Here is a 25,674-nt window from a genome sequence, read left to right as displayed (position 1 = left end):
CAGATATAATCGTGGATTGCGATAGATTAACGTAATGCAATAATAATATACTACATAAGAGAAATTGCGCTTTTATATCCTTTATTATAAATGCGCATCAGGCGTCGGTAAGGGATAAAGGATGGTGGACCAGGTATCGATGTTAAAGTTACGAATATACTGCCAAGCAACGATATCTGCCGACCCAACGTGCTCCAGCCAGTATCGCGCCATATTGTTATAAACCTTCACCCTCCACGTCTACAAGAAAACATTTATTGGGCCATTTAGAACATGCATTTAACTGCCAAGTATTGTTGTTCGCCAATACTGCCATTAAAGGTTAATTAATTGAGAATTAAAGCTTTCGTTAATTTTATTTTACGTATCAACTAGTAAAAGTTAACTATCCTTCATCAAATTTATTACCCTTCTATTTTGTATGATCCATGCCATCATCAATTGGTTTTCTTGTAAGGTCGCGAATTTCTGTGCCTTGTACAAATAGATTCGAGTGCTCGATTTGCGGCCCCGAAGAACATTCAAGTATGCCATCAGCAGATACAAGCGTGGTTTTATGACTCTCGCATACTTGGATATGTTCTTGAGACATTTCATAATGTTGGAAATATCTTGAATCCAATTCAATAGCGCGTCAGAGCGCGTATTGACGCAGTGCAGCAGTAATAACAGATAACACTCGAATCCCTACAAAAGATGCACTAAAGCGCTGCATTGAAACGAAATCGTGTTTCTTTTATATTGCTTATTAGACAGGAAGAACACATTACTTTATATTTATTATGTCATAATATATAAATATAATATAATTTATTTTTACTCTTGTAACATTTTAGCTGCAATCTCATATTTTGTTTGTAATCGCTTTATCTACTCGCTCTTCTTTTTTTCGGACATTGCATTCAATAAAGTTATAATAATATTATTATATTATATTCGATAATTAATAATGAGAGCAAGAGACATAATTAGGCATATAGATTCTTTATGTAAAATTGTGAAATAAATTTTACAAAATTATTAAAATGGTTTAAAAAATATGATTTTAATTCGTGTATAATAAGGAGTAAGATAGACTTTCGAAAATTTTAGCATACCTTACTGCAAGTAAGAATTTGAGAAAAATCATGCCACGTGATGTCCTTCACGTATTTTTCCGCGTTGTACACAAACGCATTAGTAGTATGTCCCCTGTCGCAAATTTCACATTTTTTTATTATTAACATTTGTGTCATACTTATTGGTCATAACTTATTGGACAATAACTATTCAGACATACACAAATCACTAGGTTAAAAGAAGAGATGGATAGCTTGGAAATGATTAATGAATTTTTGAGAAGCGTACAGTAGCAATTTTAAAGTAGCGCGTTACCTTGAGCTAGGGGAAAGTTTTACAGCCAACTCGTGATTTATTGCAAAAAATTGCGAGCAAGGCCAAATAAATACTTACATTCTAAGTTGGTACATCCATAGATTTGTCAGTAAGCGACACAGACTTTGTGGGTCGCGCCACACGCAAAATTTCGATCTGTAAGCTGCACAGTTCTTTTAAAGTAAGATAACTGCACCGTTTTGAGGATAGCTTATACCTAAGTTATTCCACTATCACAATGCAATAGTTTAACAGTGTATTAATTACAATCGGAAATCTTGATAATGTGAATATCGTTGCAAGAATGTTGTATGAAAGATCGAGATACGTGTGCGAGCGCAAATATGGCCTAAACGTGCGAACTCAACACAACTATTATTGGCTAATTTTAATCATTCATAATTCGAAAACTATCGTTTTCACATCAGGATTTTCGTGTAATTAATTTCCAGAATACAATATTAAAACATTGTACGATGATGGCGGGATGTCCTCTATAAGAAATTATAAATAAGGATTTTTTAATTCTACATCTACATATATAAACTGCGCTATAGTTCTTACCAATAAATTTCTCATAATAGTTATAAGATGTTTTGTACGATTCCAATATTATTCCCGCATCCAGCATAAGATCTAAGGAAAGAGCATAATACCATGTCTTGGCTGACAAATCTATGTCTTCGTCTGCCAAAAAGTACAGTTGCCGCATCAAGTCGACGGCTTCATTAACACGTCTGGTCCATAGCTGATCGGACATAAAAGTATGCGAGCGAAAATAAAATGACGATTCGTCCCAAATAACGAAAAATCCAAAAGATGTCTATACAAAAAATATTTAAGCATGCGAAAGACAAATTTGTAATTTTGGATCTTTGCGTCGTTTAGAAAATGTTCATTGATAATGCAAGAAATTTGCAAGCGAATTAATTTTAAATAGTACCATTATCTGAATTAACGAGGGCAGAGTGATCAGCATCAATTTATTAAGATGCAATATCTCAGATATTTTCAAGACTTTTATGCCCATGTCTACGGCTTCTTCCAATTCACCTCTTAATACTCTGATTTTCATATATAATGCGAATAAATGAGTTCAAGACACATAAATTAATTCTTGCGTGAAATTCAAAACAAGTTATACCTAATTTGATACATCATTAGAAAAACATTTGCCACCATCGCTATTTCCTCGGCATCGTTCCAGCTAGCTTTGCTCCTTATCGTGGTCAGCATTGGCCTCTCGACAGATTGTATTAGCTTAATGTTTCTTGTGCAATACAAAACTCGTACTGTCGTGAGATATATTTCGCCTTTCTCCAGAAAACTGTTAACAGTTAGAAACGCGAGCTCGAAACTTCTCAAGGCAAACGACTCTGCTGTTTTCAATTTATTGTTTATCTGTAAAAAGTTACGCGAGTTATTACATTCGCCATAGTTATCCTCTATTTTTAAATTTACCTAACGTGTTTAAACGACACACCCTCTGCAGCAGTTTAATAAATCGCTACATACCATAAACACGGCGCAAAGACGTCGCAAATATGACGCCAATTCGAAGTTTTTAATAATAAGTCGCCTTGATTGCTCGTCATCTGTATAGCGAGGAGATTCTTCCAATTTACAAAATATTTTTGTTATCGCGTTGTAAAAGATGCCTCTCTCCAGTCTGGGTGGGGTATTTCGTAGATTCACCGCCGAGAGGTAATACTTTTTAGCTTGATCGTAATTTCCCAGTGCGATGTGAGCATCACCTGAATACGATTAACATTATAATGTGTGAAAATGGCGATACATCCCCTTTAAAAAAAGTTTTTCCGCGGAATATCTCGTGAATTTTCGCAGACCCATTAAAGCTAGAATGATTCCTTTATCCGTGATATTATCTTCTGCGTTCTCGCCAATCCATTCGTCCACTTCGGCGGCTCTGCTTCTTTCAGCGGCGATCGAAAGAAGTTTAATCGCATAAAGGGGTTGAGCAATCTGGATCATTCCGGCACTATACTCGATAAAGAACTTGAGTACTTTTTTAGTCTCCCCTAAAGTAAGGGTACAATTTTTTTTATAAATCAAGCTGATAACTGCACTCCGATTTTGTAAGGTTTTACGCATATCATTGGGATTGTGCTAAAAAATAGTACAAATATTTTTGTAAGATAATTTTATAAAATATATTAGCCTACCACTTTTCTCCATGTGCTGATGCAATCTCCAGAAAAGATGGCTGATGATATTGTCACACTGACAGTTACGGTAATCGATTTGGCTGAACTTCTCCAAGCAACTTGGATGAGAAGGATCTTTCGTCATTTCTAGAGAAATACTCGCAGATCGCTTTCGAAATCTTGGCAATTCGTTCATTCTTCCATTTTTTTCGTTTCTCGAAACTATTATGAAAACATGTGCGGCATTTACATTCAACAAATGAGAAGTAATACGTTTATTGATTTTACCTTCATCTTCTTCGCCAATACTTGTCGGCATAATAGACACTCTACAAACAACAGAATCTTGTTTTATCGTATTGGTAGTTGTTCTTGTCAAAAGTTTCGGTTTAGTAGTTGCCCATTTTCCTTCGACAATTATCGTTCGACGACGGATCAACGAAAGTCTGGGCGAATCTGATGTCTGTTGCATGTCTACCTTCTAAAAGTATTTAACAAATTAGTTTCTCCAACAAAATTGTAAAAATGCACTTTAGAAACGTGCATAAATTTTAAAATGTTAATGAAATCTATGAAATTTGCAAAATCATGAATTTTTTAGTCTTGAAGACTTTGAACAAACCGACCTAAAAGTGATTGAGTTTATTATATTATTGTCCACAATTACATTGTCCATATTGTGGACAAGCTACGTTGAAATGTAGAGATTAAGAATTTATTTTTAAGAAATTACTAAATTCTTTAATTTTTAATTTATTTATATCTTGGAAAGATATATTTTTCGGAATTAATTATTGTCTATAATTCTAATGACCTCCAATTTTGTTAGCACATCGTCGCTTAGAATTCTTAGAAAACGGCCGCTACCACAGGAACTGCACTTTCGAGCGTCGTATATTTTAGCCGCTCTTGTATGATGCTCCTGTTTTTCTTCATTCGTTTGTATATTGTACATCATGTTACAAAACGAATCAACCCTGAACTCTAGCATTTTACAATGAGCATAAAGAGCCAAGAGATGATGGCTCCTAATAACAGCTCCTAAAAGTTCACAGGATTATTTGATCCGTAAATAAATCACAAAGCCGATGCAAAATGAGTTTATGGGGCAGTTTTATTCGTTTCTAATTTCTTGCTAATTCGATTTTTTCCCATTGAAAACTTTGTGAAACGCATCATTATTCCTTTAACTACTATTAATATTATTAATTATAATTATAATTATTAATATTAAATATATCTTGTGAAATATTTCAAATATTTTCGAAACCGAACTAACGAGAATGATGGCAGTTGCAAGATAACGAGTGCTGCATATCGGAGAACGTTTGCCGCTTCTTATCTATACAGAAGATAAGATCCTCGGTGTGAAAATCTCGCCGCTGGAGCGAAGCGCACTCTAATATCCGCATTCGGATCATCTCGGAAATGGCTGTAGAGTTACGTGAGGTTCATTTAAGCCAGCGTGCAATTTGGTTTGTAATAAGATACTCGAGGACTGCAATTAATTGTGCTCACTGTTAGTGGTGTGCAGTGGGACCGGATTTTTCATTGCGTTTTCTATCATGCTCCGTTTAAATACTCTTCCCAGAGTGGCGGCGCACTTAATGAAATCTTGCTCGTAAGGATTCATTCTATCGTAAATCTCGCTCATCAATTCTAAACTGAGACAGTATCCAGCGATAAAAATAATGTCGAATTTGATACAATCAACATAATCTCTTACGATTGCAAAGCTCTCCTGTGTATTTAAAAATATTCCCTAGTAGCACAGTGCATTGGCTAAACATTGGTCCAATGTTGATTATATTAGAAATACATTGGCCGATATTGTCCAACGTAAAACCAATATTGGCCATGGAATAAATGTAAATATTGAGTAATTATATTAGATTTATATTAGAAGTGCATTGGTCAATATTTAACAATGTAATAAGAATATTGGTCTAATATTCATATAATATTAAATCAATATTGCTAAATAAGAGAAGGCGTCCATCTTACAATATGAGGCCAATATTGAAAATACTAGATTTACATTATTTCTCAATATCGCGCCAATATATTGTGCTACTAGGGTTGTCACGAACCTAACATTATATTGCATTGCTTGACATTAGAGTCGTCACCGTGGTTATTTTACTCTATCGTGAAAGATTATGTGAAGAAAGAAAGATTTATATCTAATGCCGAAAATATTTCGAGAAGTAACAAAAAAATATTAATGAAACATTTGATTTGCCTGTCATGTCGCGATCTTTCCCAGTAATCTCAAGGTAAGCTTGGTTCGTGACACAAACGTCCAAAAGACTCATTTGCGACCAGGATAAAGGCGGCGGTAATTCATCCGGTGTCAAATCGACCGGGAGCTTTGTCACTAGTGTGCCGGTCGGAAAAACGAGATCGCGTTGCGCCGCTTCGTTGGGCGATATTTTGATGAAGTCCAACCCGTTACTCTGAAGAATCGATATCAGAAACACCTCGCACCATCCGATGTGGCCATCTTTGCGTTTTTGTAAGGTCCTAATAGAAACCCTGTCGTCGTTGAGTAAATTTATGGCCCTGCGCTAACCGCGTAAAAACGGCATGTACCTGCTCAATTTTTTGGGTATCGCAAGAACGTTCAGAAATTGACATGCAAATATCGGGAGCAGGCCTACGCTCAGGCCGAGCAATATATGTTTCCTTAGCCTTTTATCTTTATAAATCCCCGTTACCACGTGGGACAAATCATCCCAAGAATTTGACTTCGGCATTGTCATCGCTACGACGGTGTTACAGTTATCCAGAGCCAACGACAAAAACTGCCAGGATTTATGGTCCATGTATTGAATATCGTCAAGCAAAATGCAGATTTTAGTCTTCAACTGTGAGTGACAAATGATGATATAAATTTACATGAAAGCGATTTTAAAAGAGTGCTGTAAATTGTTTACAAGCTAAAATAATGGCATTGCCTGCTTTAATATCGTTTCGAAGATATCGATAGTCTTTATGTGACGCCGCCAATCGGCGTCTGACCAATAGGCGTCAGAAAGGGGAAAACGCACTCGCATCAAAACATTCAGGTAACAGAAATCTTCCAAAGCGAGAACATTGCCTAATTTATTAAGTAACTCCTTTTCACGCTCCTCGACCGTCTCACAATCTTCGGCTTCAAGTATCTATAAGAAATGTGGAATAATCCGGAATTATTTATCTCTTTTACAAAAAAACTGGGCTCATTGTCAATAAAGGACACAGATAGGGGTATTCATTTTTTGTAATAATAACCTTTCACTTTTAAAAGTCGAGGAATAGTTTTTACATAATTAAAAAATTTACATCTCTTCCATTCTTTTTATTCGTTGTATTTCAGCATTGCATTATTTGTAAAAAGGAATTAATAAACAATAGGAAAACTTTGAAAAATGTTGAAATTAATTTTCTATTCTTACACATGGATTAAGAATTCAAAAGTTTATTGGACAAAATTCTTTTCTTAGTTTAATTATTTTATGAAATCTGTATAAAAGTTCTAAAGAAAAAATTGTACAGTAAAACAAATCACATGTTTTGTACCTGCAGAATAATGTGATATATAACTGAATAAGCCTTTTCTGCATATGTTGCATGAAGAGAAAGTTTGATTGGTCTTATTTGTCTATTGCAAACACTCGTGACAAAGGCATCTAAAACTCTAGATTTTCCGGACCTCTCAATTCCCTAAGCAAATAATTGATCTTATAAAATAAACGTTAAATCAATTTAACTTTTTATTTTTATAGTAGCTAAAATAGTATAATAATTTTGCATGACTTATATTTCAGTATGTCATTATAAAATTATAAATATTATATAAATATAAAGATTAATTATTACAATTGTAACACTACATTATAGGCTGTGGCAGGTTTGTTTTGTAAACGCTCACTTTATTTTCAGCAACTTTAAGTCAAACCTCGATTAACAATCCTGAATATTTCCGATCTGGCACACCAATCTCGTCCAGAATATCGTCGAAATATTCCAATTCGTGCAGTCTACCCAAAATAGGATAACAATAGTCCAGAGACGAAGTTGTGTCTAAATTTTTTCTTTTCCTATTTGAATATTGTGTATATGTACATATATGTAATATACACATATATATAAAAGGACAAAAAATTATTTTAATATACAATATGGTATTTTATCATTAAACTGTGAAATATTTTTCGTGAAATTTTCGACAAATGGAGAGAATGTAAATTGCATACGAATCGCATGGTATTTAAAGACGAATATAAAATTTCATTTTTGTTTACTCCATTATTACTCGTATTTAAGTGAGAAAAACAAATTAAAACTTTTACGGTGTTTCGCCGAGATATTCATAGATATGATATTTCTCTAATCGTTGCAATGTTCTCACGCCTCGAGAGCGAAATCGTTCCTTTTTGAAATGACTGTGTAACACGGTATCATAGTCACAGGAAACCTGCAACAAATATCGCAAATATATAATTCAAGCGAGAAAAGATGCATTTATATATTTACATATGGTTATTTTTAAATTAATCTTTAAACAAAGCTTCTGATATAAGGTGTTTTAGCCAGACTACTAATGACCTTATCACAGGAAATATCCATTATTTTTATAGCTTTATCGACAGGTGGTCCAATAATTGCGTAATATCTTCTAGCAATATGTCCAATCACACCGCAATAAGCCATTCCTAAAATCAAATTGGAGTTACAAATCTAGCAGCTATACTAATATCACAATATTGAAACTTTGTAGCGACCGAGGTATATACTGTATATGTATAAAACAGCCCCACAAAAAACTAGTTGTCTGGACCAAAGGCCAGTGTATTCTTGTTATAAAATATTGCAAAAAAGGGAAGTATCACCGAGGGGAAAGAAACGCAAGAGAAAACCATCGCACAGATCCTTTGAGAGTAAGAGAGTCCGGTATCACAAGCAGAGGTACTCGTAGTAATTGAATTGTTTTTGCAGCTCTAATAGACTATTTTGCGAGGTGAAAAAAAACTTATACCCTACTTAAAGTAAAAAAATTCAATCGTTTATTTAGCAGACTTTTGATTAATCAAGAATTTTATAGTCGAACTTCATAAATCAATTAATCCCCAATTCCCAAATTCCCCCAAAAACAGCTCGAGAAGCAGTTGTTTGGGGAACTTGAATGCATTTTCTTAGTTTGGAGAGAATTCGAGACCTGATGGAGCAACTCTCACCTCGGATTTGTATTCAGCGTGTCAAAATACTAAAAAAAGCACGTTCATATTACTTTAGTTCCGCAGACCGAGGAGTGGGTACGTCTAGCAAAAGTGCCCATTTCGTGAAAGTATGAGTTTTTTTTAAGTTAGGGACGATATATCTAGCAATTATTCAATTCTGTCCACGGGTTCAGATTCAGCTGACCAAAATACACACAAGAATACACTTGTCTGGTCTTTGGCTCGGACAACTTTTTTAAATGGGGCTGTGTAATCTGACGTACCATGTTGAAACCACAATGGGAAGTATTCTTACTAGACCTAATTCGTTCCGGGAAGACTTTTTTAAGAAATTGAAGATAGACGATATCTTCACTAAAAAAAGAAGGATGTATCTATCCTTTACCTGTTGAAACGCCAACAAAAGCGCTTTGAATCCCGGCGACACTTTTTAGGGTCTGTAATATATGTATGGCACAAGTGATTCCATTTTTACACGTTTCGTCGACTTTAAACTGGTTTTCACTGCTGTATCCGCGTATGCCAAATGCAATACAGAAAACAATATTCTTCTCGTATAAATTCACTGTGTTAATACAACCTTCGTATTGCGTAACTATGCTAAATAAATAAAAAGTAACTTATTTTTTATTGTTCCCGATAAATGTAACAATGTGACTATCAAAAAAACAGCGGCATATTAATTGTAGAAATATAATTGAACATAATTTTTGAGAATAAGAGAACTAATACCTAAAACAATTTCTACAATTTTATTAGGATTATTTGTAAAATAATCTTCTCAAATCTCTATATTAATAACATGTATTAATTGTAGACAAAATTGACGACACCTATGCAAAAGCAGAAAACATTTGTCGACCAAAAGTATTAATTCGTTGTCTGAACATTTATCTGGAATGATATTGATGGATAGTACTGTAATTCGTCTGACCTCCGCTAAGTATCTTAATAATTCACCCTTTTCAATCTGCGAGAAGCGAAACATATTTAATGAATAATTCTGAAAAAGGTATTCACAAGTTGTATTTTGTCACAGCCGGAGTAATTTGCGATAAACAGTACCTGTTGGATTACGGGCTTTACCAAGTAGCTTCTTAACTGTGTAACGAAATTTGGGTTTACAGCTGCTATCGCAGAGATCGCTGGTGGACACGTTTATAAAAAATAATGTCCTTTTATCCACTCCACAACAGTATTAAATTTAGGATTTATGCAAGATATTTTTGAAAATAAAACGAAGTGATTGACAATAAATAATTAAAGATATATATACTAATTTCTAATAGTTGTACGAAAATAGTAAACTGATATCGTTTTGACTCTAACAGATAAAACTAATTAACCTCTCGCAATTAATCTCTCTGATAATAAAAAAACGAGCAATGCAAGCGAGATAGAATAGAAGAAAACAAGCGAAAAGATACAGAAGGGATACAGAAGAGTTCGCACAGTGAACAAATATAATTTATTTCACCTGTCAGAGCTTTCTCTTTTTTATTAGCAGCTTCTTTTTCGGAATACGATTCTCCATTAATAGATATCAAGTGTGTCCTGTAAGGTGACGATGGTCTGATGGTATCTGTTATAAATTGCTCGTCGGCGGAAATTTCATAGTTGGCATCGACGTGATCGCTCAATGTCGGTGCCACATGTGATTTTGTATCGCACTGCTTGAACATTCTTATTATCTGAATAAATTAAAAGAAAGCGTTTCTATAAATTAAAAGATTCGCGTTGATTCTTTAAGGACAGGCTATTTTGGAGCGTAAGCCGCCGCTAAGAGACGTAACTAAAACTGAAGTACAAAAGGTACATTTTAAGACCAGTAATAAAGAAAATGTATGCAAAGAGCTAATTTTAATTGGCTTTAAATTAGCTGGTGGGCGTTAACTTTCACATCGAGCAGAAAAAGACAAGAGAGCATTTGTTTTTAGCCTGTAGTTTAGAATGTCACAGAGACTGTCACCGTTACTACATACTTTCGAACTGAAGTGTCACCGTACCTTCACATTACACTGATCTTTGATGACGTATTCGTATTCACTCGGCGTGCAATGCTGCCATGCGCTCAGCGATAGTACCAAGTCATTCGGCAGAGAGACCTTTTTCGCACTTTTTAGCTCTTCAATCGGCAAACCGTAGATCACGAAATGCCGAGCTTCGTCGCTACCGATCACCGAGAACGTTATATCCCCGACTGAGATAGCCACGTTCACTGTTAATTAAAAATCGCGATTATCACGAAGAACCGCGTATACAAGTACATCTGGTACACGAAACGAAACACGTGCGTTCGCTTTTTTATCTTGAATGTAACAGTACGAGAGATTTTATTTTAATTGCTTACGTTAAAGTTTTGTATTGAACAGTTTATATTGAACTGAATATTTCGAATCGTGTCATTGCGTATAGCAAATAGTTTTATAAATACCGCTGGCATCTTTCAAGATTGCTATAGAATCTTGTATACATGTCGCGCGCGCGATCGCTTTTTGCACGACTTCGAACACAAATTCACCATCGCGTACTTTCCATGCTGCTAATAATCCCTCGGCTATATTTTTAACGTGTTATTTTAAAACAATCTCTTCCAGTTCAAATGGTTACAAGTTTTGTGTGACTCAACATAAAATAATTATTTGTTGATGCATTCTACTTTGGATATTCTCTCACCAGAAAATTTTAGTATGTCTCCCTCGCTGCAATATATTTCGCGAACCGCAACGTAGATGTAATCATTTAACGTTTTAGTCAAGGCTAAACTTCCTCCGTTTTTATTGTGAATGTATGTCTTAAACAGCATCGAGAAATCTGCTGTTATGCAATATTTTTATTTTCTTTGCAAAGGGATGTAAAATTGGTGCAAACGCAAAACTGTGATGCCAACCCGAAATATTTAGATGCATTACAACTGCCCGGAAGCTTTGTAAGCTCTTTTCTGATAAATCTGTTGCGTATATCACTTCGTCGGGTACGAAAGTTGCCATACGATGAATCTGCTCGTCTTCATCACGCAAATCCAGTACCTAAACAAAGACTTAAATTAGAATCGAAGATACACAGTGCGTAAAATGTTAAAAATAAAATGTTTTACATTAAGGTAAGGACAAAAAATATCATGTGAATAATTTAGATCTAACCTGTTTTACTGTCAAACTGTGTTTCTTAAAAATGGGACCGAACAAATCCGGCGTCCAAGCTGCGACAACACTTTCTTCATCTATCGGATTATGTGCCATCGCTTAACTAATCCTAAAAGTATTTCCAAAATGATAATAAAGGTACTTATTTCTCATAAAACTGAAACTTGTCACGAACAACACGCGTTTATAAAACTGATACTACTGAACTTATCTGTGAGTATTAACAGATTTAATCGAGTAAGATATAGGTAGCCTAGTAATTTAAAACTAATATGTGAATTCACATACCGTTTTTCACCAGTGCTGCGCGTCGTTATTTTCGGACGTATAACACAGTTTCATTAGGTGGAATCATTGTCGTCAGCAAATTCACGTGCTCTTAATCCATAAACGATTTACAATTATTATAGAATGCCAAAAATTATCTAAATCAAGGGATTGATGGAAAAAGAACATAATATAATTCGTTATTTGCCTTTTATACATTCTTCGAAAAATAATTTAATATTACAATATATTAAAATATATTTTTAAATATGTTTGGCTATTGACACCTGACATCTTCCACAATGACGCCTGTTAAAAACACACGACACTATTTGTTATAATACAAGTACATATCTAATAGAGTCGTCAGTTATCAGCGATCTTCTGAAATGGTAAGATCGCGATTTTACATACTTCCAAAGTTTTCAATTCGTTATGATAATTCGCCCACAATAACTAATTATTACAAAGAATTATATCGTCCAATATAAAGGTAAGTTTAAAAACAAAACACTCGCATATCGCACTTAAAAAATACAATGACATGTACTTTGACTTACAATTAGTCATGTAAGTCATTTCGAAGGACTAATGTAATAACCAGCAACTCCATTTTTAAATCAAAGTCATCCTTACGAAACTATCAAAGTCGATAACTGTAATCTTCTTTGTAATGTGCAACCAGGCTAATAGAATCATTTTATTATTGTGTTTCCTTATGTTATTTGCTACCTGTGTATTGTGTGACTGTACTGTATTTAAAGCAGCACAGAAAAGGGACAAGTTAAATTCATATGATTTATGGAAATGAATAGAAATGTGTATGTGTCTACGAGGATTTTATTCTTCAAACTCAGAAGAGATTTAAATAACGTTATATTTCTAGTGAAATTCAATTTGTATAATTCTAATATCAAATTTTAATAAACTAGATATACGTTTTCCTTGTATCCATTTGAAGTTATACCATCTTTTACATTTTCAGGCATTAACATGGTTTTATCAAGTATATCGATATGAAATATGGATTATTTGTTCAAATATGGATTGGCATATGGTTGTAGAGATGCTTCTTCGAAGTGTAATGGCTCCGTCGTGTCATTACTGATGAACTTCTTGAAACACAACCTGGACCGATGTTGGCGTTAGATTGTAAAACGTGGTGTAAAAGACACGCAGCGTTCGGAATCTAAACAAGAAGCATTCGAGAAATTTATTACGAAAAGTTACTTAACATTCGTCTTCATTAAAAACAAAACCATTTTTAGCATTCCATCTAAGATAATTTACTGAAATACAATACGTGAGTTTTGTTATTAATTATTATATTAAAATTGTTGCTATTTTTTCATTTTTATGAAATTAGTTTTAGTTGGCAAATTTATCGCATCTTTGATGTATATAAAATACATTATATACTTTAATAAGCTTATAGAACAACACATATTTTATGTCATTGACAATTTTTGCATCATACATTGACAAGAAATATTCTCGTTTTTATAGCAAGACAAAAGTTGAAATAATCATTTTGCTTGAAATAATATGGTACAAAAGTTTCCGGACTCTGAGCTTCATTTTAGTTTCTAGACAGTTCGGAAATTTCTGTTACATATTTGAATGTTAAAAATATATGCACAATATAAGTTTTAAGTCTTTTATCATATTATTGAAATAATTCTAAGATTTATTTTATGACATTAATAATATTCAATATTGAAGTTACCAAAGTTACCAAAGTATATCACACGAATCAGGGACAAATACGCGTGCAGTATGCGAGCGTTAAACTTTTATAAACAATACATAAAAATGTTCATGAGGATACTAGCTCAAATTTTAGGAAAACGTTCACCAGGAAAAATTCCTTACATACATATATATGTTAGATTCCTCTGTTTATTGAAAATGTTTAACAAAACTGAAACATATAGCTGTCATAATAAAAAAAATATCTTAAATGACACAAATATAATTTGTGATTAATCATTTTCGCTATATATGATGCACATTTTATTTGTTGAAATAAATAAAAAATCAGTTATAAGCAAAAATAAATCAAAATGGAAACACACATTAAATGCTTTATAGTAACATAATATAATCCTTTATACATATACACCGAAGATTATAATACAATTTTGACATCAAATTTACAGATCTTGTAAATTTTAATAGCTTCGTTCGTACGAATGAATGGTATAAAGGGTGCGATTACATTTGCGAATATTTGATCATGCGGAACAAAATTTTTCGAATTTTCGGAATTGGATACGATTGTAAATGCTTACATCGTATACAAATTATCTGATCTCATTCTTAAATGCAACGCAGCAATAATAACAAAAGTTATGTGATTTATTATGTAAATTTGAATTTGTCGCATTAAACGTGTCATGCGATTTCTAGGAATCAGATCCTTCGGCCATTAAGGAAGAAAATATTCAATTTCGAAATGGCATTATTTTCGATATCATTAATACTTCGGTATACCTGTATAAGTATATGCATAAAGGAGTAAAAATGCGTCAGAATTTACTTGTTTACGAATACATTACTTTAGGCGTCAATTATTATGTCGAAGATTTGGATATTTAAATATTAATTACTTATATATTATCGATTCTCTATTTTGACATCAGTAAAAATAGAGAAACCATAATATAACTGTAGATATAACTGCTTAAACACTTCTAATTGTATTGTATATCAATACGACATTAATTAATACTATACCAGCGGTATAACCGGTTATTATTAATGTCATAGATATAGATATAATAAACCAACGTGTTAAGAACCGTTTAATCTTGAAAACAACTCATAAAAGATTCGTAGTGGCGTACATTACGCGAATAAACGGACAATGCGAAATTTAATGATAAAGCTCAGAAAATATTCGTTAACGTTCGGATATTCAGATTGATTTGTGGAACACACTTGATGGAAAAGAAGTTCACTTTGCATGTATCGCGATTTAATTTGAAGGGAAAAAAAAGTTTATATAAAAATAAACTTTCGCGATATTTTGAGTGTCCAGTTCTATTGTTTGTTTGCTCCGAAAGATAAGCTCGTGACATGCGAAAGCAACAGTTTATACTTCATTGTATAAACTTAAATATTTTGCAAACATCTTCCAGCAAAATATTATTTCTAATTCTTTTTTACGTATTTGCTAGCATATATATGATATGCGGCTGTCTGCATTAAATTATTCTATACGAGCGAAGTAAAAAAAGAATCAGTGCGTTGCATGACACGGGTTCGTCTCATATCATGGTATACCTATTTTTACGTTCAACGTTGACCGCAAAACAGGATATCAAATTTACACCTAATGTTACATTACTATATGCGACATGTAGAATGGCTATTATTAGCATTTAATCTAATCTCTCGGTATCACAGATCAATTTTTCCATCAGAAAGGTTCGTTGGTACGTTTCAAGCAGTTATATGTCCGATATACAAAATTTCATACAAATTTTTTTTTGAACTTTTTAACAAACGTAAAATATTTGTCCATTCGTTTCTTATCGTTTCATTTGTATCGCGAGCTCGACGTATATTTGTGTCGCGAGCTTTTTAAATATGTACTAATCGCATAAATATGGTAAAGATTGCGAGGTTTGACCGCTATTCAAGCTGCACGCTTTGTATACTGTGCGATAGCTATTCGAAATTAATAAGCCCTTCGAAATTTACCACATGTATACGCATTTAAGTATAATCTAAGTCCTACATTTATATTCTTAATTCTCTAGAGCTTCATGACTCTATGCGGTAATATTTATAAAGAAACCGTATATAATTTTTCGACGGCAATATGTAATTATTGTGATAATATGCCGAGTCGGAATAATTCGAAACGCAAAAATAATAGAATTACTGGCCGAAATAAGAGAAAAAGCATAAAACATAACAGAAATAGTTTCGTACGTAAACCACCATTTATTTTTCTGACATATAAGTAAGATTTACGTGCGGAGAAAGGAAATTCGCATAATATCAATAAGTCTAACAAAAGTGAAGGTAATTACTTACACAAACTACATCACTAGATATACATATTGTTATACATCTTATCTCAAATTGTGAAACAATAAAAAGAAAGAAATATAAAACTGTAACATTAGAAATCGAAAAAATTTCTTCTGTTCTTCTGTTCAGAGAAGTTGAAACGTTTATAAATAACTTACACTCTTGTTTTGACAATCGATATTATTGCGAAAGAATAAACGAGAGGTAATGAAGCGAAAAACCGACAGCATAAAGACAGAGAATAAAGATCAAGACTAAGAAATAATATGACAAGTGTAAAACTAGGAGAAATAAATTCGATTTTATCTAATAATACGCTAGTTTTGTTATTACACCTTTTTTGGTATCGTATCTAATTACATATATTGTGTAAGCTGTAAAAAGAAATTTTCAGAAAGTTTGCAAAACAGAGAGTTGGAACAATTACCTGATCTGAGAGAAGGCTGATAGTCCTATATCCTATACATATATGTATATGAAATAATAATGACGAGCTGCTTGACCAATTTTGAATGCAATAATTTTAAATGTTTCGAAAAACTGTATTAATAACTTTTGTACAAAATTTCTACGTTTTATTAGAAAAAAAAGGGATACCAGCCTCTTTATTTCTTCTGTTCATTGCCAGAGTTGAAATCAGTATCGGAATTATATACTTCTCTAAATGTTTTATACAATTTCTACAAATATAATCTTTATTCGTTGTCCTAGAAATAGCAGTTAATATATTACATTTGAGGTGACTATTCTGATTTCAATACCTGTGCGTCACAATTGTCGGCTAATGACACCAAAATCGGGACAGTTACATTTACAGAATGTTTGATAGGAACTTATTTTCCTGATTCCTGTATGTCTCCAATTGATAAACAAGTGCTCCACACTCGCATCTGACTAGATTATGAGACAACAGTTTTCTCCTTTTCTCGCACGATCTATGTGAAATGTCATCCCTCTCCCCCCCCCCTTTTAGCATTTATTACTAATGTTTTGTTCGAATAAGGTGGAAAAAGAATGCAAGTATATTTGTGGATCGCTGATTGCATAATGAGCACGTGAGGGGGTCTGTGTCGCTATGAAAACTCATGTGCATCGCGTACATGAGCTTATTCGCAAATACAATGTGACAATAAGAACAAACAAATGATGAATTACATATATTTGCATTATGTGTCATGTTAAGCGTTTTATTTCTGCGGCGTAGATCAGACTGACCTGCCTCTAGAAGCGACGGGGAAAGTTCCGTACGAGGTTTTTTCGTGTCCTGCGTTTGTGTCTCATCATCGTTTGCGTTTTCACTTATTATAGGATATTCTAGCCTTATCACTTTACGCTTATTTTTACGTCTAGATGAGGAACTCGCAACTGATTCCTGAAACTGCAGTTGGTTTTTTACTCTTGACATTGCGGACATACTAAGATCCAATGGCGCATCTGAAATTACATTTTCTCCCACTTTCGACTGAGGTTCCGAGGTCAGCGTCATGGGTGTCGAGTATTGATTAATATCCATCGTCGTCAACATCGAGGGTTCGTCAGTATCCATCGCCTCGTTATCAGAAAGATCTCCATTCGTATCAATCATGTCGGCCGAGGAGTTAAAATGTTTTGATAAAAACTTTCGAGTATTGCAGAAAATACGTAACATTTGTCCGCATTGCTGCTCATCAAAATCCGAACGTGTCTTTATATCACTAAGCAACATATCACAAAACTTGGCGTATATAGTAGTTGACGATGGGATCTTCTCGTTAGCGCTTGGATCGTTACCGCTTAGATCTACTTCGTTCTCATCTCTCATTCTATTAAACGTAGCCAGAAAGTTACTGGTCAGAAAATTGGAGTGATTAAATGAGACCGAAGTTGACGATGGTCGCTCTGGCGATATTTTGGTTGGTGTCGTCCGGAATGGCGACATCGACGTGGCATCATGCATCTTCGATTCCGGCGAGTCCGAGGTTACAAGCGAAATCGGGGACGATGATATCGACGAGGTCCGAACCACCGAAACTGGAGGAATTGTCCCCGAAAATGACGGCTCGTCCTCTACAGAGGTAGTTTCTGTCGGCTCCGTATCTTGCCTCCGTCTGGGCCCACGTTTGTTACTGTAAATATCGATGGTGGCGAACGGATCCGGGGTACCGTCTGGTTTTAGCACCGGGCCCGCTACGTGCTGAGTATCTTTCAGATGTTTCTTCATCGCGTTGCAGAATTTGGTCCGGTACGTGCAACTCCCGCAATTATATTGATAAACTGTGGAGTGCGTTTTCATATGACTAGTTAGCATTGATTTGCTCACGCATGCATATTGACATCTCGTACAAGTGAACGCCTTGAAGTCGTCATGAGCGCTGAACCAGTGAAATGTCATATGATGTTTGAGCGTGGTGGCAAACGGACAAATAACGCAAACGAAGCCAGAACATTCGTCTTGCAGTAAGTGCTGACGCACATGCAACCAAAGGCTCAACTTCGTCGATGCCGTAAACTTGCATTTGCTGCAGAGTTTTGGTCTAGATACTTTGGACTTCTTTCTCCCCTTGTTCTGTGATTCGTTACCGGAATCATCAAACTCCTCATCATCAACGTATCCCTTTAAGAAATCTCCGACGTATGTCTCTTTTGAGAATGTGCAATGATTGATTATGTGCTCGATATATTCCGTTCTAAAAAGATAGAATTTAGATGATAATAATAATTCATTTTGCTGTACTCGGGAAAGCGTTATATTGAATGTAGCAGTGCACGTTGGAGACCATCATATTTAATTTTTTCAGAACGAGTTCAACAGACTTTTTCAATTTCATAAAATAAATTTGACGAAACACGCATGAGTATGGCGAAGCCATCGGAATAGCGAACGTTATGTACATTTTATGTTATTATCCGAATATGGAAGGGATACGTATAGTCGGTGTATATTACTTATTCTTTGTAATTTGCTCTTTCATCAATTGATTAACCTTGGCATCCTGTGCACTCTACATATAGTTCATAAACATAACAAATTAATATTGAATATTATACCTCTCTTTCACAACGTAGTTGCATAATTTACAAATCCTAGGTAATTGTGTGGCATCATTAGACGAATTCGTGGTATTCTCGGTTAATTCGCGTGCAGATAAAATGCTATTACTCGAGGATGATAGAATATTGGTTGGAAATCTCGAATTGGGTGTGCTTGGATCCAAACTTGGTATGAACGAGAAACCAAAATTGTTATTAGTCTCTTCCGTCGATCGTTCGCTCTATAGATAATAAAAATAATCTTATAAAGTCTTCCGTGTAACAGGATAAGTGTCTTAAGATCGGAAAATTTGGTGTATTAAATAATGTTAAAAACCGATGAAGGGTAGGGTAGGCTAATGCGAGTACAAAAGCCGTACAAAAAGATTGAGTCGTAGTCTTTTTCCGTCGTCAATAACTTTAATATTAAAAATTTTTAAAAATTCATAATTAAATAATTCTATTGACTGAAAGATAAGTAACCCAAAGAATTTATGGAAACAATTCAACTTTGTCTCTTTCTCAGATAAACCTGTTATTTTTTATGATTACAATACATTTATCATACAATATTAATATTATTTAATAATTATATAAAATTCAATTTAGTAAATCAAAATTAATATAATTTAATAATTATGTATAAAATAAAAATATATATTATATAATTTTGGTGTAAATGTTAATACATTAGATGTTATTTAAAAAAATAATATTATTCGCGACACATTATTTAAATATTTATATCTACGAAAATCTCTTAAAATGTTAAAAAAAAATTCGATTTTTATATCCTGGAATTACTTGCCAATCAACTCGTAAAATTTACATTCTTATGTCTATTTGTACAACATAACGATATATGTATATTCAGTGAAATAAAAGAATAAGCAACATAACAGGTGCAAGCGCGAAAAAAACATTTCACACTTCAGTTACAATGACTCAATATCGATACGACTTCCATCGTATTTCCACGTCGACATTTTGTTGAATATAAAGGGGGAAGGCTCCAGAGAATAGAGTACGCGATTCGTATTGTAGAGAGAAAGAAAGAGGGAGATGAAGCTCAATCGGAGAGGGGTTGTGCGATTACTCACCACGTTTCTATCACCCCAAGCGGGCGTGGTTGGCGATAGGAAGGGACGTTGGTCCGCGATGGTAGTTTGTTGATGCTGTTGTTGATCCGGCGCGCGTCCCAGAGATACGTTCTTGCATCTCTCCATTTTGACGCTCTTGAAAGTGTGAAAAAATACCAATCGGAGAGTAAAATAAAATATATTTTTTAAATGGGAAGCACGAATCTGCGACGAAAAATAAAATTTTGATGTATTAAATAATTTCATTGTATGATAAATATCGATTAGAATCTTAAGTTTTAATTTATAGTCATTTTTTAACAAAATGATTAATAAAATCAATAAAGTAAGAAAGAATCTGAAAACGTATTATCCACACATCGTGATATGTAACAAATACATATAAAATTTCTTGAACCTAGAGCCTGTTCGGACATTACGCTCTCTCTCATAAAGTTTCATATAATTTATTGACAAGCGCAGCAAATGGTCGGAGGTATATTCAAAGTATATAAATACGTTTTATGAATAATCACTATAACAGAAAATTCTGTTATATGCTTATTTCGTAATCTTATAATTTTAGATCCTAAATTCTGTCGACATAACTTTGGCAAAATATTAGAAAGTCGAAAATACAAGTTTGATTAATAATGACTAAGCTTAATAATGACAGTAAAATAAGCAGTAAAAAGAGCCTAATCACAATTGCAAATTCTTTGAGAATAAACAAATAAAGTCAGTGCCCGCAAGAGCAATTAGGTATATGGTGTCAATTCCCAGACAAACTATACCACGTCAATCACTTCATCATTAAAAAAATTTTATATTTCACTGAAATATTTTCTAAAAGTCTAATGTTACAAATTTATCAAAATATCTGCAGTGTTGAGCGGACTAAACAAAAGAAAGCTTAATTTTAGAGCTTTAAACAGCGAAATAAAATGTGATTTCGTTCAAAAATACTTATTTAGAAAATTATTACTTTATGTACAAAATAATTCATGATTTATGATACAAGGAATAATTCAATTTATAAAAAATTAAATCTAAAATCAGAAAAATCTTAAAATATCTTAAAACCATAAAGATGACAACAAAGAATACTAATATTATATTTAAAAAACGCAAAAATGATACATTTTCCAAAATTCCAAATTTATTTGTCCAATTTTATAAATGTGAGTTTAAATGCAAATTATAACTTCAACATTAATTGTTGTTAAAAGTTTTGAGAAATAACAGGAGACCTTGGAGCAACGTTTCATTATCGTTATAACATATGTATTGCTATATAGATAGATCCATTAATATAAATTATATACGCTTTCTCTTGGAAAATTTCGTATTCCTATATGAAGCAAAAAAATGATTTATGTCTTTCCTCTCCAAGGTGTTTCGCTCTTTAGAGATTTCGAATTATTCTGTTAACTGGAGCAGCAAATGTATTGTAGAAATATTCGAGACATCCCACTGTTAAGAACTTGAGGTAGGCTCGACACATATACCTAACCTGTACCATTGACCATAAATAAAAAGCCGAGGCCATAAATAAAAATTTCTTTGAAAGCATTCTCCTTTCTATGTACAGAATTCGCTTAAAACAGATAGATACCTTTTTTTAAGAAAAGTGTGAAGCTGTTACAAACACAATTGAGCATATAGCAACCTTCGCTTCAATGCTAAAAGAAGCGATTATTTTTATAGACTGAGAAAAATTTTCATCAGATAAACTAATTAAATGGTGTGTCCGATGGTTAATTTTTCCGATTACGTTTTCCGATTAAATTATGGCTACATCCGATGAAATTTATCCGATGAAATGCAGTTACCGACGAAATTTGATTGAAAAACCGACACATTTTTCATCGGATATACAATTTAACGGAATATATTCGTTTGTTATTATGTAACTGGATTATCCGATTATATTTAATCGGATATTTTTCTCAATATAATATTTAATATCAAAACAACTCCGTACACGTCCCTAAATCTATACTTAGGTGTTTTAAAAGAATATCCTTCACTCTATGTTTCGATTCTATGAGAAGTTAAAAAATCTTTGTTTATTTGATAAATACCGCTATTTATTAATAAAATATATTTTCTGGCAGTATAGAAAAGAAGGAGTGCTCTCTCCTTACAAGTGTTGGAATTTAAAATCGATAAACTCAAGTGACGAGAACTTTTATCAACTTATGCTCAATGATCTCGATAACTGTTTTCCTGCTTTGAAATTCCGAACAAATTCATGTTCTGTATTATTCTGTAAAGGTCAAAACATTGATGGTATTTCGAAATTCCAGCCGAGACGTACGTCAAGATCATAATAATAAATAGAAAACGGCAAAGCAACGAAGTACACTTGAAATTTCATTCAACAGATACTACAGAGTAGAGTAGAGATAACGTAGTAGAGAGTATGGTGATGAAAAATCGCTGAAAAAATAAATATTAATATAATGTGATGTCTGTCAGTGAAAAATTATTAAATTGACAATATATTAAATCGACAAATCGATAAAATTGAATAATCTATTTAAAAATAGAAAGGAAATATCTTTATCTTTGGATGAGTGAATGAGTTAAGTTTCTATTGTAAACCAAGTCCCACTTTCTGGCTGTAAGCTAAAGTGAATAAAAGATTGATTGATTGAATATCTTTATCTTTTTTAAACAATTCATACTTTAATATTTATATCACGAAAATTAGCTGGCGAAGAAGAGAAAGAAATAAAAACGTTATTAATTTAAATAATACAAATCAATATTTAACGACATATTTCTTTTAAAAAAATAACAGTCTTTATATAGATTTACATTTTGCAAAACATTCATCACTTTATAATAAAGAAATTTACCATGTTATCATAACATTTCTGTGTAAATATAAAAAAGTAAAACAAGTAAGAACAGGAAACAAAAGACAGAACGAGGAGACAAACTTTCCAAGTGAGTTTTCTCTTAAGTATTAATTACGGAATTTACAAACACAGAATTGATTAGTATTTTGATTGCGAAGCAGTTTCAAACTCTGTATCATTTTTCTTCAAACTTCTAAAAGTAATTTAATTCATCAAGGATTTAGTCCTGTAATCTGCAAGAAGATTTTCACTCTATAACCTGTGTAGCTCTTTGGTCCATATTCTGAATCCTGTTTTATCGATAAAAGTGCCATTAAAATGATTTTGAAAGATTCTTATTGGCTAAAAAGATCTTTTACAGACACCTTTATTGATAAAAGAGGATTCAGAATATGGGCATTTAGCGTTTCCTTCCTTTCGCTCTTCCTCTCTTGCTCTACAGTGATACTCAACTTATAGAGATATAATATTACACAGCGGTTTTAAGGGTTCATTCTGTAAAATTGCCTTGTAACGTTGTATCGTTATAAGGTATGTACTGTAGAGAAAGAGAGAGAAGGAACGAAGAGCGAAAAGAAGAAAGAATTAAGAAGATACCGGGTTAAACTACTTATAGAATAAACTTTTTCTTACGGAATACACTCCTTACAAAATCCTTAAACTATAAAAGATATAAATTCCTATAGAAAATTTAATCAAAGTGAAATAATGTTACGTTTGTACCTTGTTTTATATATATTCCGCGCTTGTCAAATTTATTAGCAATGAGCTTTGTCGTCCCCAGATATTTCAGATTTTTTCCTTAACTCGTTTTCAAATATTTGACACTTAAATATTTCGGACTACTCACATTTGATCCACGATACTCCTATTGCTCGGCACTGTGTTAAAGCGGCGATACATATTATTATATATATCGCCCTTTTCCGAAGATTTCTCTTCCGCTGGAATGTTCCGTTTTTCATTAATTTTACGTTCGATTAACTACAAGACGATAGCTTTGGTATATCCGATATTATAAGTTTTTTGGACATGTGGACAATCTCACTACCGAATAGATATCAATGCGGATCGGCACCGCGATAGGGACGTAGATTCGCAATAGGGTAAAAAATAATGAAATTGTTGCTTACGGAAATTTGGACGACTGAAATAAAAATAATTGCGGAGTCACTAACCTTAACGCGATATGTATCGGTATACGCGAGAAAACTCGAGCAAATATGTCGCGCGAAAGAAACGAAAGTACCTACTGACTTCTGAATCCGACTTCCCAATAGTTGTTCTGTTGTACCCTCTCTCCCAGGATTTAGTGGCCCAATGGCAGTAGGAAGTTTTCCACACGAGGCGATGTTCAGCCCCCCGATTTCCCTACCCTTACCCACCACATACTTGCATTTAACAAAAAAATTACCCGCTCTCCGAGAAGGAATCCGTTATTGTGAACCGTTAGTGTGTCGGTGTTCACAGTCAGTAACAGTTTACGCGTTCCGTTAGTTTTCACCCTTCTGCCACATAAATGTCGTTTTACCGTATAATTTTTATGATTTTAAACCACGGAAATATAATTTCTCTATTTCCCTATCAAACTTAATCAACAAAAAAATTGCAGTGCAATAATAAATAAAACAAATAAAAAATTAAACATTGACGAATTATAATATTTTAAAACTTTAAAAGTATTACTTGTAGAACTCCTATTTTAGAAAAACTTACTAAATAAACTAAATATGAATTAGGGACGTTTTAAACTGTACCAACCTGTAATTGCGAGATTAAAAAATATATTATTTATTTATAAAATGTTATACTATTAATTTTCAATAAAATTTGTACATAGAGAAATTTTATTATATTGTTATAATATTGCTCTAAAATGTTTGTATGTACACTAGGAATCACTGATACCTTTCCACATAAATTTACGCACATATCAACACATTTATACATTTTGCATATATTTACATGAAAAATGTATATGCGTTCTACCTGTGCATAAATTCATATCGGAAGGCATCGGTGATTCTATATGTACAAAAAGTCCTTTCCTTCGAAATAAGATTCTCATAAAATTTCAAGTTTTTCAACAAACTCTACTGCTAAAATTATATCCATCCTTATATCCATCAATTACGGAACATCCTACAATACTAAAAAATATTATAACGATATAGTTCGCAATAATTACAATAAAATACATTGTTCGATGTTTGCGACATGATGATTATTTTTAGCAAAGAAATTTAAAAGTGCACAAGATAATTAATGTATAATCGAAAGTACACACATGTAGATTGTTCCGAAACGACGACAGATTTTGTACTAACAAACAAATTTTGTACTTCGCTCTCAATTGATTCAATCTCGGAGAAACATAAAATCTACGGTTTGTGCACCGCACTATTATTCGAAGATTCTTTTTCCGGCAAGCGCAATCTGTTTTCTCTCTAATGTAGACAACTCGCACCCTTTCCCTAAAACTGTAAAGAAGGCGGAAATCCTAT

The 25,674-nt window shown here is 33.2% G+C and overlaps 2 protein-coding genes across 2 annotated transcripts; both read right to left on the bottom strand.

Moving 5' to 3' along the window:
• Positions 1-54: 54 nt before the first annotated feature.
• On the bottom strand, positions 55-12,003 carry LOC105564307 (adenylate cyclase type 10-like). Its single transcript, XM_012016591.1, has 28 exons — positions 11,905-12,003; positions 11,652-11,790; positions 11,196-11,318; positions 10,768-10,979; positions 10,239-10,452; positions 9,827-9,906; positions 9,595-9,731; positions 9,147-9,361; positions 8,130-8,236; positions 7,874-7,998; positions 7,480-7,621; positions 7,101-7,244; positions 6,497-6,703; positions 6,132-6,406; positions 5,840-6,062; positions 5,058-5,280; positions 4,354-4,598; positions 3,828-4,020; positions 3,558-3,761; positions 3,222-3,413; positions 2,890-3,128; positions 2,519-2,775; positions 2,279-2,462; positions 1,939-2,197; positions 1,453-1,537; positions 1,098-1,191; positions 409-687; positions 55-240 (listed from the first exon to the last, which is right to left on the bottom strand). Exons 1-28 carry the CDS (start codon positions 12,001-12,003, stop codon positions 85-87), a joined length of 5,052 nt encoding a protein of 1,683 aa, XP_011871981.1. The 3' UTR covers positions 55-84.
• Positions 12,004-13,319: 1,316 nt separating this feature from the next.
• LOC105564305 (protein hunchback-like) lies at positions 13,320-24,370 on the bottom strand. The gene is made up of 6 exons (XM_012016590.1): positions 24,349-24,370; positions 24,021-24,114; positions 20,325-20,528; positions 19,243-19,466; positions 17,431-18,881; positions 13,320-13,363 (listed from the first exon to the last, which is right to left on the bottom strand). The coding sequence occupies exons 3-6, from the start codon at positions 20,448-20,450 to the stop codon at positions 13,320-13,322; spliced, it is 1,845 nt and encodes a 614-aa protein (XP_011871980.1). The 5' UTR covers positions 20,451-20,528; positions 24,021-24,114; positions 24,349-24,370.
• Positions 24,371-25,674: the final 1,304 nt, after the last annotated feature.

This window comes from Vollenhovia emeryi, unplaced genomic scaffold, assembly GCF_000949405.1.
Source record: "Vollenhovia emeryi isolate VEMERY1.0 unplaced genomic scaffold, V.emery_V1.0 DF939167.1, whole genome shotgun sequence".
In the NCBI taxonomy this organism is placed as follows: domain Eukaryota; kingdom Metazoa; phylum Arthropoda; class Insecta; order Hymenoptera; family Formicidae; genus Vollenhovia; species Vollenhovia emeryi.
This window is presented reverse-complemented; position numbering and strand designations above follow the sequence as displayed.